We start from the raw sequence: 15,448 nt of genomic DNA, 5'->3' as shown, positions 1-15,448 counted from the left end.
ACCTCCTGTGTTAAGTTCCTTGTTTCTGTATGTGTTAAGTTCAAAACCAAGATTATCCAACATAACCGCCATCCTTATATTTCATCAATAATTTGTCTAACTTCCAGATTTGTCATTTCCTCATCATATTATCTTAGTGTCTTAATTTACATCACCAAGCATAATAGATAAATAGTGTAGTTGCTTGTTATCGATAGATGCCATAATTGAAATTGATGTCATAAAATCCTTCAAATGTAAAATAAACAGTTTTTTTTAATTTTAGGACTTTATACTTTAAATATCATATATATACATATATGCATATGTATATATATATATATATATATATATATATATATATATATACCTACATTCATTTATACATACACATTTATAATGCTTATGAATACTACTTTTAGATATGTGTCCTTGGGCCTTGAATTTGGTATGATGAGTCAATAATTTAAAATTCTGACAAAACAACAGTATGAACAATATTGTCTCATTCTGAATGTTTAGCTATATTTTTTTTCTTAATTGAGAATCTCAAAATCTGTTTATATCTTCACAGCTCTTCTCCAATTTTTTCTGGTGTCTTAGGAGACAGGTTCTCATGATTAGAACACTTGGACTTTGCTCTGTCTATAAGGACTGTTTCTTTGGCCACCTCCCATCTTCTGCTGAATTGCAGCCAAGTCTTTCAGGGTTACGATGACTTCTGCTTGGTCAGACTTTATCAGTATGAACTATAACACCAGAGTTAAGAGTACAGTTTGGACTAGGCATGCTCCCAGAAGTCTGTTCAAATATACCACCACTCCATTCACCACATGTGACAAAATTTCTCTACAAAAATTATTTTAATTATACAATATGAATATAAAAAATTAAAGACTTGACAAACATTTAAATTGGTTAGTTTGTGAAAATTTACTTTAAAAATTAAAAGAAAATGTAATTGAAATAAAGGTGGGCTAAGAATGAGAAAATTTATATCTAACACTTACTTACTATCCTACAAATTGTATTTCAATATTAGTAAATACTAAAAACAACAGCAGCAACCAAATACTGAAACAGTCAATGAGAAAGATAATATTGTTTTTTACTTTTTGTGAATTTTCTTGCATTTGAAAGAATGCTTAAGGGCTACAGAGTTTCCAGAAGTGAACAGCAGAGGGCAGAAACCAGCAACTTGGTCCTTAGAACCTATTCTATTCAACTTCTTTGTAATTTTCAAAATTGATTTTGCTATTGATAAGCTTAAGATAAATATTCAAGAAACACAAAGCTTTGTGGCTTTAATGGGTGATCTTTAGGCATATAAAAACCAAACACCTATTTTTTTTTATTTATTGTATAACCATTTACTCTATCCAGTTTAACTTCATTATACCTAATTAGCTAGCATCCTGTGGTGAAAAGAATATTTATTACCTGATGTAGTACATTGAAAAGCTTCATGGAAGATCATATTAATGTAATTATGTTATGTTTTAGTAGGAAATGTTTCTAGCTGTGTGACTGTCAGATGTTTACCTAAGGTTTGAACATAGATTTGCTAATAGAGTAGCAATCGCATTTCAAAAATGCCTGATAAAATTTTATAGACTTTATGTACAATTATAACTCACCAACAGGAGGTAATATTTGATAAGATTATATATATTCCCTGGTGATAAAGCACTATGATTCAGCAAATTCATGTTCTTTAAGGATGAAATCCAGTCAATTTTGAGTTCATATCTGCCCTTGAATTTCAAATAGGTTAAAATGAAATCTGTTTTCAAAGAGTCCCTTTCTTTTACATTTTAATTTGCTTTTCAGACACATTAAGTATCACACATTTTTTTCCATAATCAAGCTCCTGTCCCTTTATTTCCAACTATCATCTCAAAGCACTTTGGATAAGACAGAAGATGCTTTGGTGGAAAATATTAAATAGCAAGTAAAAGAAGACTGTTACTGAGGAGGCATTTTATTTGCCATATTTGGTGATCTGATTCTTTTAGACATAGAAGTTCATAAACTTCAAACCACTCTTGTGCTGAGTATCAGAAGTAGAGGTGAAAATGTGTGTAATTTGTTTGATTATTCTTTATGTAACAATTTGGAGTATTTATAATTCTTGTTTTGCCTATAATTTTATTCTTATTGATTTTCTACAAGGCTTTGTATGTTTCTATTTAGAGGACTTGCTAAACAGTTAGTGTGGAGTTTTGATTCCCAGATGAAATAAATTATTGGTTATAAAAAGAAGGTATTTTCACCCAGAATATGTAATCTTATAACCTTAGTACATTATACATATGTTCTGCATTCTTGCCTTAGGAACATATGTATACACACACATGCAGACACACACAAACACACATAGAGAAAGAGAAGGAGAGAGAGAGAGATGGGGAAGAGAGAGAGGGAAACATCATGACTTAAAATCACAAGCTTATAATATTTAGAAGCCACAGGTATTACTTTGCTTTTCTACTTTTGCTCATTCCTTCTCATTTTTCATGAGAAGTATGTATTTTAAAATCTGTTTTAATAAATGAGGAATTTTAGATACAGTGTGACTAAGGCAGAAGTATGATTTAAGATGGTTAAAAAGAAAGCTACCATGTGTGATATTAAAGTCACATTTTTTTTTCCATAAGGTATAACCATGGAGTGCTCTCATGCACTTTGGGCCATCCAGCCAGTTCTCCCTTTGATGCTGTCAGCTTCAATCTCCTGGCTCCTGGCAACAGATCTTTGAACTGAGATTTCTTTCATTTCCCTGTTTAAAACAAAGCACATACAGTTTGGTAAAGAATTTCTGAAGCTGCAGAGAGAATTGTCCCAGCAGGTATATAGAGACGGCTTGGCGTGAAGTAGAGTATTGAACATGAATTTCATAGGCATATACAATCGTCAGCACTCTTTACCAAACCCCTTCTCGCAAACTTAAATTTTTAACATATTCGTTATATTCTAGATACTCAAGAAGGCTCGATGCAATGAGGTAACCTACTTCCTTGAGGCAGTAATTATTTTTTGAAACGTAAGGCCGTTTTGAAATGTAATGGGGTATCTGGTTTGTAACTAAGAATCTGGAAAGATACATCCTTTCTAGACTACCTTGGTCTACTTTTTTTTTTTTTCCAGCCCAGAAACCTACGCTTCCTTTCAATTTCTATTAAAAAAAAAGGACATCTAAGAACTAAGTCTGCATGACCGTACAGCAGGAGGGAGTCTGCACTGTAGTACAAGAGCAATCCACAGGCAGTGTAGCTTGAACAAATCGAAGCACAACCCAAAGGGGCATATTCTAAAGATGGATTCCTACACAAAGTCCTACAAAGGTTCGATCCAGATATCCCCGCCCTGGCATCTTTTGTAGTTAAGTATAGAATTTTGGGTTTCCCTGGGATTATGCTTGCATCATAGGACGCTAAAGTTCACAATTTTGGGAGTCGTCCGTTTAGGGAGCATTTTGTTTGCTTTTTAGCTGGGTCAGGTGAGGCAGAAGACAGTGTGCCGAAATTGCTAAGTGGATTTTGAGGCAATCAAATCATATTCGTTGTGCTTAAGGCCCTACGGAAGAAAGCTCTACGGCCAACAGCAATTAGCAGTTCGGCTTCCTAGGCATAGCAACCGGAAATCAGTTTTGCAGCATTTTGGATCTGGCTGGAGCATCTCTGCATCTACAGTAAACCCTGCAACCTCAGCCCAGAGCACAGACCAAAGCGCTGTCCGCGGTACTAAAATCGGATGCGCAAGACTGGAGGTCTCTAAGAGGCACCAGGCTGCCCCGCTCTGAGCCGCGCTTTCTCGGCACCGCGCAGAAGCTGCCAGGGCTGTGCGGGTGCGGGGCGCTGTGCGGGGGAGGGGTGGGTGCGCGAGCTCGCAGCCTGCCTCGAGTCGCGCACGCGCGCCCAGGACTGCCTGCCCCTCTCTGTGACTTTCCTGTGTGTGTGCGTGTGTGTGTGTATGTGTGTGTATGTGTGTGCGCGCGCGTGTGAGAGAGGAGAGAGGGAGAAGAGAGCTCGAGAGAGGGTGATTGTGTGAGTGCATGGGAGGGTGCTGATATTCCCAGACGCCGGGACCACAGCGGCAGCTCAGCTAAAAACTGCATTCAGCCAGTCCTCGGGACTTCAGGAGCAGGGGATAGGACACAGGCATCAACAGCCACCAGCTAGACCTGGGAAATAAGGACTCTTTTGCCTTCACTTCGTGTTTTTAGCAGCTCCTTGCTAAATCTCGACCTCAAAATGCAGAGGATCTAATTTGCTGAGGAAAACGGTCAACGAAGAAAGAGGAGGAAAAGGAAACGAGGGGGTATTTTGTGGATGCTCTACTTTTCTTGGAAATGCAAAAGATTATGCATATTTCTGTCCTCCTTTCTCCTGTTTTATGGGGACTGATTTTTGGTGTCTCTTCTAACAGCATACAGATAGGTAGGTATCTTTTGTGTTATGCCTTTGAATTGTGCATAATTTGGTGGTAATCTTTGTTCACAGTGAGCAAATTAATTCATGTCATGTAGACTTATGTCATACCTTGACTGCATTCCAGATTTAAACTACCTAGAATATACATGATTTTCTTAGGATGAAGCAAAAAGAAATGACTATGCCTTTTGACACAATAGAGGGGAAAAATCTGTTAATTTTGACCCCGAGACTGTGTTACTTCTGCCTTGAAGGCATCTCCTAGCGTGCTCAGATTTTCCGGGCAATGATTGCAAAGCTTGAGATTAAAAAGGAGAACATTTTTGGTCTTTAGACTCTCCTCTCTACTGCCTTAGATCTGCTGGACACCTTTTGGATGTCCAACCCTTGCTGTCCAACTCATTGATTATGTTTATTCCAGCGGTTAGTGTGAATAAGAGACTCTGGGGCTGTTGGGCACTAGCATCCCACTCTTATCTCTCCAGGGCTCTGACAACGTTCTCTTGCTTGCTGTTTATTCTTTGCAGGGGGGCTATTTCCAAGGGGCGCTGATCAAGAATACAGTGCATTTCGGGTAGGGATGGTTCAGTTTTCCACTTCGGAGTTCAGACTGACACCCCATATCGACAATTTGGAGGTAGCCAACAGTTTCGCAGTCACCAATGCTTGTAAGTAATGAATATTCATGTCTTTCCTGTGCTGCACAGGGAAAGCAAGCTGTGAATGCCTGTGAAGGATGGTGTGTGTGTGTGTGTGTGTGTGTGTGTGTGTGTTGCTGGCCTGTCATGTGTGGGTGGGAGTGACTGCACACGCGCGTGCGTGTGAGGGTACAGAGAGAAGGTGGCTGTAATCTTTGGGACCCCCACTGGCCGGCGGGCAGTGAAGTGGGGACAAAAGACACTGAACAGTGTGCCAGTATGTGAACCCTAGAATCTGGGGTAGGGGGTGGACTTGGACTGGTCTTTCGAATTCAGGGGGTTCATGCTTGATTCTGGCGCCTCCAAAAGAGGATCTCCCAACCCCCTTCCTCTTGCGCGCCTATTGGCACTCTACCAAAAGAGAACACGCTGTTCCCCAGGGCGCGCTGTGGGACTGTTGGACAGATCTCATGCTTTAGTCCGATAGCCTAGCAGGGCAGCTTCGACCTGCAGTCCCCGAAAGCACCATGTCCTTTAGTTGCACGGGACAAGTTGTTGCAATGATTGAGGAGTTGGGCCCGGGGCTGTTACATAATGCCCACCAGAGGGGCGCGGGCACGAGACTGACGCAAGCCCTGACTGGCTTGTGTGAGCTGGCATGGAAGGGGTGCTAAGAGAATGGAGACCCAATGGGCTGAGGATGCGGGCAGCGGGTGATGCGGGTGTTGATGGAGATGCCTACCAGATACAAACCTCAACCTGGTCGCCGGAAGAACAGGGATGAGGAAGGCAAGGGACAGAAGCTAGGTGCATTCTCAGCTCCCTGAAGCTACGCCCAAGTGGAGGCGAGAGGATGGCCTGAGTGCTCGCTGGCCGCGCGTGCTTTGTTTCAGGGTTGCAGGCTCAGGCAAAGGCGACTGGAGACTGTGGATGACTCGGAAGCGATTGCATCCTGCTGAGTTTTAAAATCTGAAGAAGTCGCAGACCAGCCATTTTAGCCTTTGCAGTTTTCAGTATCAGCTCCTGGCCTCTGCTTAGGGATCTGGAACTCATGAGGACGCTCTGGCAAGGCTTTGGGCAGAATGACCGGTGTCCAGTTGCTGGGCAAGTGCGAGGTCGCCCGAGGCCGGCGACTAGGTCCCCGCGCCGAGGTAGCTTCCTGCGCGCTCCCAGTTGCTACCATTTCCGGGCTCCAGGCTGGCAGATGTTTCCTGCCTTGGTGTTCTCAGCTTCCATTCCATAGATAACAATTTGGGGGAAGATTTGCAGGTGGTTCACCTCCCACTTTGGTTCCCCTGTAAAGGAGCGGAAAATCACCAGAGGAAATGCCCAAGGCAGCGTTCCCACAACCGGTTGCCATCCCACCCACGCCCCACCCCCCTACAAAGCCTGTCTTGTATTCTGTGCTATAGTTCTGTAACACCAGGGACTTCAGCAGGCCAGTTTGCAAACCTTGTCCCCAAACAAATAAACGAAGAAATGCATAGGGTGATAATGTGGTTCTGGTCATTTATATGACCAGAATTCTAGTTTTTCTGAAGGAACATTTTAAGGAGGATAGTTCTCTAAATATGCTAATGTTGAGAAAAGAGAAGAGACACACACACACAGAGACAGGGGTGGGGGGCCGCTGGCGGAAATAGAGTCAGAGATAGAAAAAGACAGAGATAGAGATACACAGAGAAATTCCCCATAGAGACATCAGATGGCTCAGTGGGTAAAGCATTCCCTTCAAAGCTGATGGACCTGAGATTACTCCCGGGGTCCCTGAGAGGAGAAGAGAAATGATGCCTGAATATTGATTGTCTTCTGACCTCCACATGCCCCTCCAAATAAATAAATGAATAAAAACTTAAAATGTAATAGAATGTCATAGAAAAGTATCTCAATACAATAAATTTTATTACATAACAGACAAAAGAAAATGTTTTAAACAAATGTGAAAGACATCTGTGATGATCCTATTTACCTACTGAATTAGGCCATTCCTGTGCTACCAAGAAGTTTCCATTTATTGCGACTTACATTTTGACATGTGACTTGAGCTGAATTTTACCCAGCTGCGTTTGTATGCACAAATGCAGTGTCACAAAGCGTTGCGAAGTGGGGTTGTACAAAGATTCTGAAATATTGAGACATTTTTAAAATATTGAATAATCAAGAAGTTGATTGTTGATAACAAATAAAGAGATGAGCTAACTGGGAAAACTAACAAATACATCCACCAAACTAAACGAAGGTTTCTCTGTTCCAACAGGTGTTGAGCCACACTGTATTGGGGCTCTTTAAGGTTCGGAGATTGTAGTTTGTGTAACGTGTATCCCCAAGCCAATATCATTGAATGGGCTTATTTCTAGTATGAATTGTACTGAAATAAGATATGTGGTGAGTGTATGCACACATGGAACAAATACATTGTTTTCTTTTACATACTGAATTTTATATCTCAAGTCTTCATTTTTCTTTGAAATAGATTTTTTTCTTTAAAAAAGGTCACTGAAGCAAACATTTTAAAATGTACATTCCAAGTTCATAAAACTACCCCATCCACAGAGCAATATAGCAGGCCCAGTGTAACACGAGGAAACAAGCAAAACAATGCCCCAGGAGAACCCAGGACCTTCACTTTACAACTTTAATGCTGCAAGCTTACTGACTGCTGCAGACAACTGATACGGCACAGTTCCAAAAATGAGGCTCTGGAAACAGAATTTTCTAGAGTCTACCTTGGCAGGTGGTGAAAAGTCAATTTATAATTGTTATTTATTTCGTCCCTTTCGAATTTTCAAAACTTTCAAAGACAAATATTTACCTTGAGCTGGGGGCTAAGAACAGTAGAAATGGTACAATTAATTTAACTCTTTAAAGGGAAGAAAGGAGATAGGAGGAAAGGAGGCACATGTGTGAAGCACAACCAAACAATCACAACTTCTAGGTTAAATAAATAAAAGTCTCTCTTGCCCCATGTAGGAAGGTAAACATGATCATTTAGAGTCTGCTCTGGGTTTCACTCCAGTGCACATAGATAATTTTTTTCCTTGCTGTATTCAGTCATCTTTCATAGAAAAGATACAACAGCATTAAGTACGTTGACAAGTAAGATCAAAATGTCTTTCCCCCATTTTCTCTGGAAGCCTAAGAAGATTATGACGATGTTGAATTATTACTGATTACTGCTTCTGAACAAGATTATTCTTTATTTTAATGAGTGCACAGAACAAAAATTAATTGTTAAGATCTATTTGTTAAGAAAGCAAAGCTTTAGAATTAAGGGGTATCATTTTGTCAGGGAATGGATCTGCTTAGTAATTTAACTGCATTTGTGAGATAAATGCTCCTACTCAGGAACACGGAGGCTGACATAGCGTTAAATGTCTAAGTATGTCTACTGAATGGTGTAAGAGTTAAATGGAAGGAAGTCATTTTATTATGATCTAGAATGTGCTCTGCTGCACTCAGCTCCCACACCTTTTCAGTCACAATGGGATGATGAAAGTACCTGTTTGTTCCCATTTGTTTCCATGGATACCAGAGAAGACAAAGACAGACTTCCACTGTGTTTCTTTCTTTCTTTTTACTTCTGGCTTTTTTTCTTTTCAAGCTCTCCTCTCCCCACTGCTCTCTTGCTCCCTCCTTTCCTTTCTTTTTGGATAATTTTTCAAGTGAATGTTTAAACAAGCCTTTGTTATAAGAAAAATTTAAAAGCTAAAAGAAGAGAGAAAATTGAGATTATCATCTTAGCAGGAGTGGAAAGCAGTGAGGGACCTCAGAATCCAATCTTCCACCCAACCATCCATCCACCTATCCATCCATTAATCCTTGATCCATCCATCCACTCACCCATCCACCCGTTTATCCATCCATCCATCCATCCATCCAACCATCCATTTATCCATCCATCCATCCAGTACCATTTTCCCAGTGCCTTTGAATTGCCAGAGAATAAATGAATATGCTCCCAATTACAATTGCTTTCTGATCAGTTACTTCAGTGGTCTTTCTAATGATTTTAAAAGACTTGGAAATGGAGCAATCTCTGAGGTCTTGTATGAGTAGTTTAGTATGAATATGGAAAAACACTAGTAGTTCTCCATGAGTAATTCATCATAGTAAAAGAAAAATCTCGATTTTTGAGAAATGAATAAGTTGATATTTGTGTTTTTATACACACTGTATGGTTAGCTAACAAAACCAAGACATGATTTTAGAAAAAATATTAAGTACTGTATACTATAAATGATTTTAGTAAAAATGAATATGGCACTAATTAGAAAAACATTTAAAATGGAACTTTTAAAGTAGGTTATGCATATAAGTATTTGATCTCCTATGATTTGGGGATTAAAGAACAAATATTAAGTTTGATTATATGAATCTCTATTCTATTGTATTATTGTGATAAATAAGCATTTATGTAGCTAATAGTAATTTAACATTTTTATATTTTAATTCTATAATGGTACATAAATTATAAAAATTTAAAAATTACATAAAATAGCAATTAAAATTTTATTTTTTCTCTGAGCCAGCAGATGGGGATGTTGGAGAAAAGATTGTGCTGCATCAAACTACTGCACACATTAAATACTTTCTAAGACCTCAGAAATGAATTTATACAGAGAAATGAAAAAATGTGAATCAAATATAATTTGAAAGAATTAACTACAATACCATGATTAGAAATAACATTCAGTAAATGCTTTATGAAACATTGTTTAAGAGTTTATTTTTAATTAGAAATTTCTACATATTTTTGCAAAAATGATCACAAACACATTTAGGAATTGCATGAATTATAAAAATTTATTAGAAGAGAGAATTGTAAAATCATTTTTACATGCACATACACATATGTGCACACGCACTTGTGTGTGTGTTGGTGTGTGTATGTGTGTATCAGATTTTAAACCTTAATTTTTACCAAATATTAGTTCTAAGGTGTCTTTCCTATCACTGTATTTTAGTACTGAATTATTGAAATTGTATATCTGTGTTTATCAAATCATTTAATGCTTGATAGCCTTCAGTACACTGTACATTGAAGGAATCCTATGCATTTGAGGTATATGTGTATATGTATAGTTTTAATTATAGAATTACATAGTAATTGATTCCTTAGTCCATCACATATAGCTTTTTCCTTGAGAAATATACTAAATCTACCATTACTAACTATAATATATAAGCATTTAAAGAAACCAAATGAACTTGAATGCTGTTATAAGAAATCATGATATGAAGGAAACAAATGTGAGTCAGACAGAGCACCTATTGCCCTTTCAATTATTATTATATTCAACTAAAACATTAGAAAAATACATAGCTCATTTATGACATGAAACTATAGCATGTATATGCATTTAACTGCTATTTGATATCTTGCCGCTTCCATCTAGAGGATATTTTGTTGATATTTCAAAACATCATAATTTAAAATTTTATATACACGACATGATATAAAATTTTATATATTTTCAAAATGCTATTTACCAATTTTGAAGAAAATGCACATTTTCTTCTATCTTTTTAGTAGCTCTTCAGTGCTAGTCTGCTAAGACGTCATACAGAATAATTTTGCGCATTCATTCTTTTAGTGAAAAAAAATTAAATGAAACATCCAGATTTAAAACTTTGTATTCTTCAGAGAACATCTTGAAATGAGGGGCATAGTTTCCTGTTTGGGGCCAGTTACTCTATTTGCATTGTGTATTTGTACACATATGTGTGTGTGTATGTGTGTATTGTAATTACTTTGTATACATGACCTTTTGCTTTCTCCTGTGCTGAAGCTGTTACTCTGATGAACATCAGTAAGCCTCAGAAAATATACCTGTATCATAAGTGTTTTAGTCTAGTTTTCTAGATACCCAGATTCTGCTAATAGACAGGGAACAAATATATTTATATAACACAAGACTGTCTATTGGCTTTAATAAAACATGTGTGTCTTGTATAATCCTCCACCCACATAAAAGAATATACACTAAATTATTTATTTTCATGTTCAACATTGGAGTTCAGGTTATATAATTTGACATAAAAAAAGATTGTGCTAGCCCATTAGTCTTTTATGGCTGACTTTAACCCCTGGTCAGAGTTTTGTTTCTGATTTAGCATCCACTCACATTTCTCTAACATCATCCCAGTTGCTGCAGCGAGAATGTCAACCATGGGATTATATAGGTTTTGTTTCTTATGAGTGAGTAGGATCGTCAGGTTGAAACAAATATCTCCAGATCAATGAAACTACTCTTTGATGTACATTGCAAATACCATATGTAAAGTGCAAGAACATAGACTGTGAAGAGTACGGGGTCACATCTCAGGCACTGGAACTTGGTCACTAGGCAGAGCTGTGATGATGAATCTTTCTCTTCTTCAACCATTTCTTTGGTTTGATGTTTGCTTCACTTTGGTCTTTTGCAGAGTAAATCACCTGTACTGGCATAGGGCTTTTTACAATTGACTGAATTTTTATTGTAAGGTTAATTTTGATATGTTATAGAAATGACGTACTGTGTATACAGGGAAATAAGGTAAGGAGGCAGTGTGTATATTCCTTTGTCAAAGCACAACACTGAGGTGTTTTAGCATCCTGGGATGAGAGGGAAAAAAGCCACATTTAAACACAGAAGATGACAGTGACAGAAAAGTCTTGGGAGGTATCCAAGCTTAGGAAACAGTTGACGCGTATAGCTAGACTGTGGCACCATGGGTTGTCAGGTGCACCTCTGCTTGATAAATGCCAGTAGCTTATTTTAGAAGATCAAGGAACAGTCTATGTCAACACTAATGGGACATTTCTATTTTTTTTTTTAACATCACACATATACACACATATACACATACACATATACATATATACATATAACAACAATCTGGCTATTAAATAAACAGACATTTTAAATTTTAAGTAATTACAAAATTTAACAATGAAAATATTTTAAATGGAAATTCATTTGAATATTTCTAGTATTTGAAATTCTAGTAACTAACTCATGAGAACCTTTTTTAAAATTATTGATAATTCTCAAATATTTTGGCCTCAAACTTGGTATCATCTTGCCTCAGCCTCCCCAATGGTAGGGTTAAATCCATATTCAACTGCTACAGACAAAACTAACTTTAAGAGAATTATCTGAAAGAAAGTTTTAAGGATAATACAATAAATAATTTTATTATAAAATATAAGATTGCAATCTGGTGAGAATCTGGTCAATCTGTTTGAAGACAATGTTAAATAGACTTTCATGGTGCTAATTTGAAACAATGAAGACATAATTATCAAGAGATTTGTGTCTGCTATTTGTGGTGAATTACATGTGTTTAATGGGGCTATTTATTTGCAGTAATCCAGATAACACAGAAATAGTTTGTATAATGGCACTTCATTTGTATGTGAGACATTGGCAAAGGAAAGTGGTATGTTTAGAGATATATTTGTTCATGAGTGTGAGGGGTGGAGAGAGAGAGAGAATGAGAGAGAGAGGAGAAAGGAAGAGACAGAGAGACAAAAATACAGACACAGAGACACTGAGAGAGATTTATTAATTTTTCTTAATATATATTGTGCTATATCACATTCTTGATTCACATTATTTTCTTTTGTGAAATGTATTTCATATTTGTGAAATGTTGAATTTCAGTCTTGTTTTGATTTATGTGAAAGATAGTGAAGATTGCTTTATAACATCTGAGGTCTTTTAAATTGTATAGTTTAACTCATTCTTTTACAGGGTTTTATCTGTTAGTTTACAGGCCATTGATATTTTTCATACAGAGAGACTGTTTTAGAGTCAATGTAATTCATATGTTGTCAAGAACATAAATACTTTAGCTCTTTGAAGGAAAAGTTCAGAAAATCTTGAGGTTTCTGTCTTAGAAAGAAGAATGTCAAGGGTTAGCATCTTAGTGAAGAGCAAAGGTTTTCTGCTGTGAAAATTAAGAAACAAACACTGCACATTCCTAGAACCCACAACCCTAATGCCCACACACCCTTGGGACTGTATTCAAGTCCTCTGGCTGGGTGTGGACACTGAGAAGTTGCTTTTCAGTTTCTCAGTCTTCACCTTTGTAGAAAGCCACCATCCTTTACAGGATTTCTTGAAGATACAGTCATAAAACCTGGAGGGATGAACTGAGCCACATACATGTACAAAATCACAAACTTTGATTATTATTAGTGGATGTCTTTGATGATGACATGCTAAGAAAAGCAAAGATACATAATGTCCTATTATCATCTTCTTGTAGAGCTTTGACTCCCAAGCAGAACAAATGCTACTTAGTGATAAAGAGACTAACAAAAATCAACCACAGGGACTACTTCAAATTCAGGGTAGATAACAATTAGATGTGAGTGACCATCAAATTAGAGTTTCTGACATTGAGTGGGAAGGCATCCTTCCCTTTATTGAATATCATACCTCAGAATGCTGAAACCATTTCCTTTAGTATACCTTTCCAATCTAAGATTAAGATGTCTCAATACATTTCAGAATCAAGCATATTGTAGATTCCCCATCTTCCTCTTGTTTGATTAATTAAATTATATCTATGTAAATGAAAGGCAGTCAGGAGAGTCAACGGTTTGAATTCAGGCAGAAATAGGCTTGAAAATAATTAGCAGTTTCATGGTGCAATACATGACATTTATTCTGTGTAAGATAAGGTTCGTTCTCCTTGTCATACTTGATAATACAATTAGAGGTATTGAGTGATAAAATGAATGTCCAGATGAATTTGTTACAAGTGAGTCAATATACCAGACGTAATGCTTATATTTTCTCTTTATTTTTAGAAAAGTGTTGAGTATGTATTTTCTGGAAAATCTTTGGCATCTCCCTCACCCACAGCTCTTTTCACATTTCAACAGTTAAGTAGGAAGAGCTGAAAATTGTGCATAAATTAAATCACAGGTTTACACTACTCATTTACCCTTCCACCATTAATGTATTTAAGGACCTACAGTGAAGGTGTTAGGTTCCCATTTACAGAAAGGCAATAGACACAAGCTCTCTTGGGAATCAGCAGTCTGTAGGTTGTTGATGGCTAGTGAATCCTTTGTCATATTCTGTTGACAGTGTGTATTAATGGCCTTCATCTGCCTGTTTCTCATCTGTTAAAATGTGTGGAATGTTTAAAAAATAATTAAAATAACTACTCTACTTGCTTTGTGAAACGTAAACATCTGACTTAGTCACACTAGTGCATGAATGTAGTAGAGTCTTTCCTAAGCTTTCTGAAGTTTCAAGAATAGTCACTGTCTCACTTTGATGTTACTTTATGTTACAGTTGGCAGTTGTATTACTCTAATGTAGCGTAGCAAGAATTTGGAACATATCTACTCTGTTAAGACAAATCCATATGTTTATAAGGAAAGCTGTACATCATGAGTTTGGAATCAAGGTTGGGCATAGAAGAGAAGTCCTGGTCTGCTGAGTGCTAGGTCAGTCTTATATGCAGCAAAAGCCACCACAGGATTTGTTTGTCTGTCTGTCTTCAAACGTTTTGTGGATATCATTTCAATGCTGCTTACTTCAATAATGTTAAATGGGACAATTACTGAAATTATGGATGGTTCAAGATGTCTATGGCAAAAGAAGTTACTAATTATTCTATACCAACCAGACAGTCGTATATTAGATTGTATACTTATTTTTTTCTAGTTAATTTATAAATTTCATGCTATGACTTGGATGGAGGAGCGAATCAAAGTATCTTAAAAGTGGAACTGTTAATTGCCAATCTTGTGATGAAAACATAAAAAAAATGATTTTGGAGGTGAAAAGTCATTGTTTTAAATATTGCCTTTGTGTATATTGTTGAAAATAAAAAAAAAGTTTTTCCAATTAAGAATGCTACTATTGATAACTATATTGCTAATTGCAGATCTTTAAAAAAATATTTTGATTCATGCTTGAAGCAATAATTTGCAATTAATTTTGTGTGTTTTTATTTTCCCTTGACTACTACAGTCTCTTCAATACACTATGAATAAGTGCAAACAAGCTTGTTTACTGGTCTTTAAATAAATGAATAAAAATAAACAAATTTTGTTCTTTATTCAAACTAGTTTAGCTTGATGCTTGATTATCAAGCTGTAAATTTTACAGTGGTAAGGGTTGTAGCATATTTTCAAGTGTTAATATAAATAACTATCCTGAATAAGCTAAGGACCACCATAACGTTAGTTTTAAAACAAATGTTATATAATCCAAACATCGATCATAGTAATCTAAAAATTCCTGGTGTAAAAATCATGGTTACCTCAAAAAATAATGTAGCTCTTATGTATAACAATAATACAAATAAACTAATATTTGAAATAATAATATGTTGTTTGGGGTGAGTTAAAATTTAAGCTGTATAGAAGGTTTGAATTTTGACTCTAAAGGC

The 15,448-nt window shown here is 36.8% G+C and overlaps 1 protein-coding gene across 9 annotated transcripts in view; it reads left to right on the top strand.

Annotated features, from left to right (window-relative positions):
- Positions 1-3,867: 3,867 nt before the first annotated feature.
- The window catches only part of Gria2 (glutamate ionotropic receptor AMPA type subunit 2), a 112,440-nt gene continuing 100,859 nt past the window's right edge, over positions 3,868-15,448 (top strand). For 5 of the 9 annotated variants that reach the window (XR_004119595.1, XM_031374152.1, XM_031374154.1 and 2 more), the window contains exons 1-2: positions 3,869-4,418; positions 4,940-5,080. Coding sequence is in view for 8 of the 9 variants with exons in the window: in XM_031374152.1 (XP_031230012.1) it covers positions 4,331-4,418; positions 4,940-5,080 (229 nt within the window). In the remaining variant the exon portion in view is untranslated. Of the gene's footprint in view, positions 4,419-4,939; positions 5,081-15,448 lie in introns of all 9 variants that reach the window. The other 4 variants (XM_031374153.1, XM_031374155.1, XM_031374156.1 and 1 more) reach the window with 1 other exon arrangement.

The sequence above is a fragment of the Mastomys coucha genome, unplaced genomic scaffold, assembly GCF_008632895.1.
Source record: "Mastomys coucha isolate ucsf_1 unplaced genomic scaffold, UCSF_Mcou_1 pScaffold16, whole genome shotgun sequence".
Lineage (NCBI taxonomy): Eukaryota > Metazoa > Chordata > Mammalia > Rodentia > Muridae > Mastomys > Mastomys coucha.
This window is presented reverse-complemented; position numbering and strand designations above follow the sequence as displayed.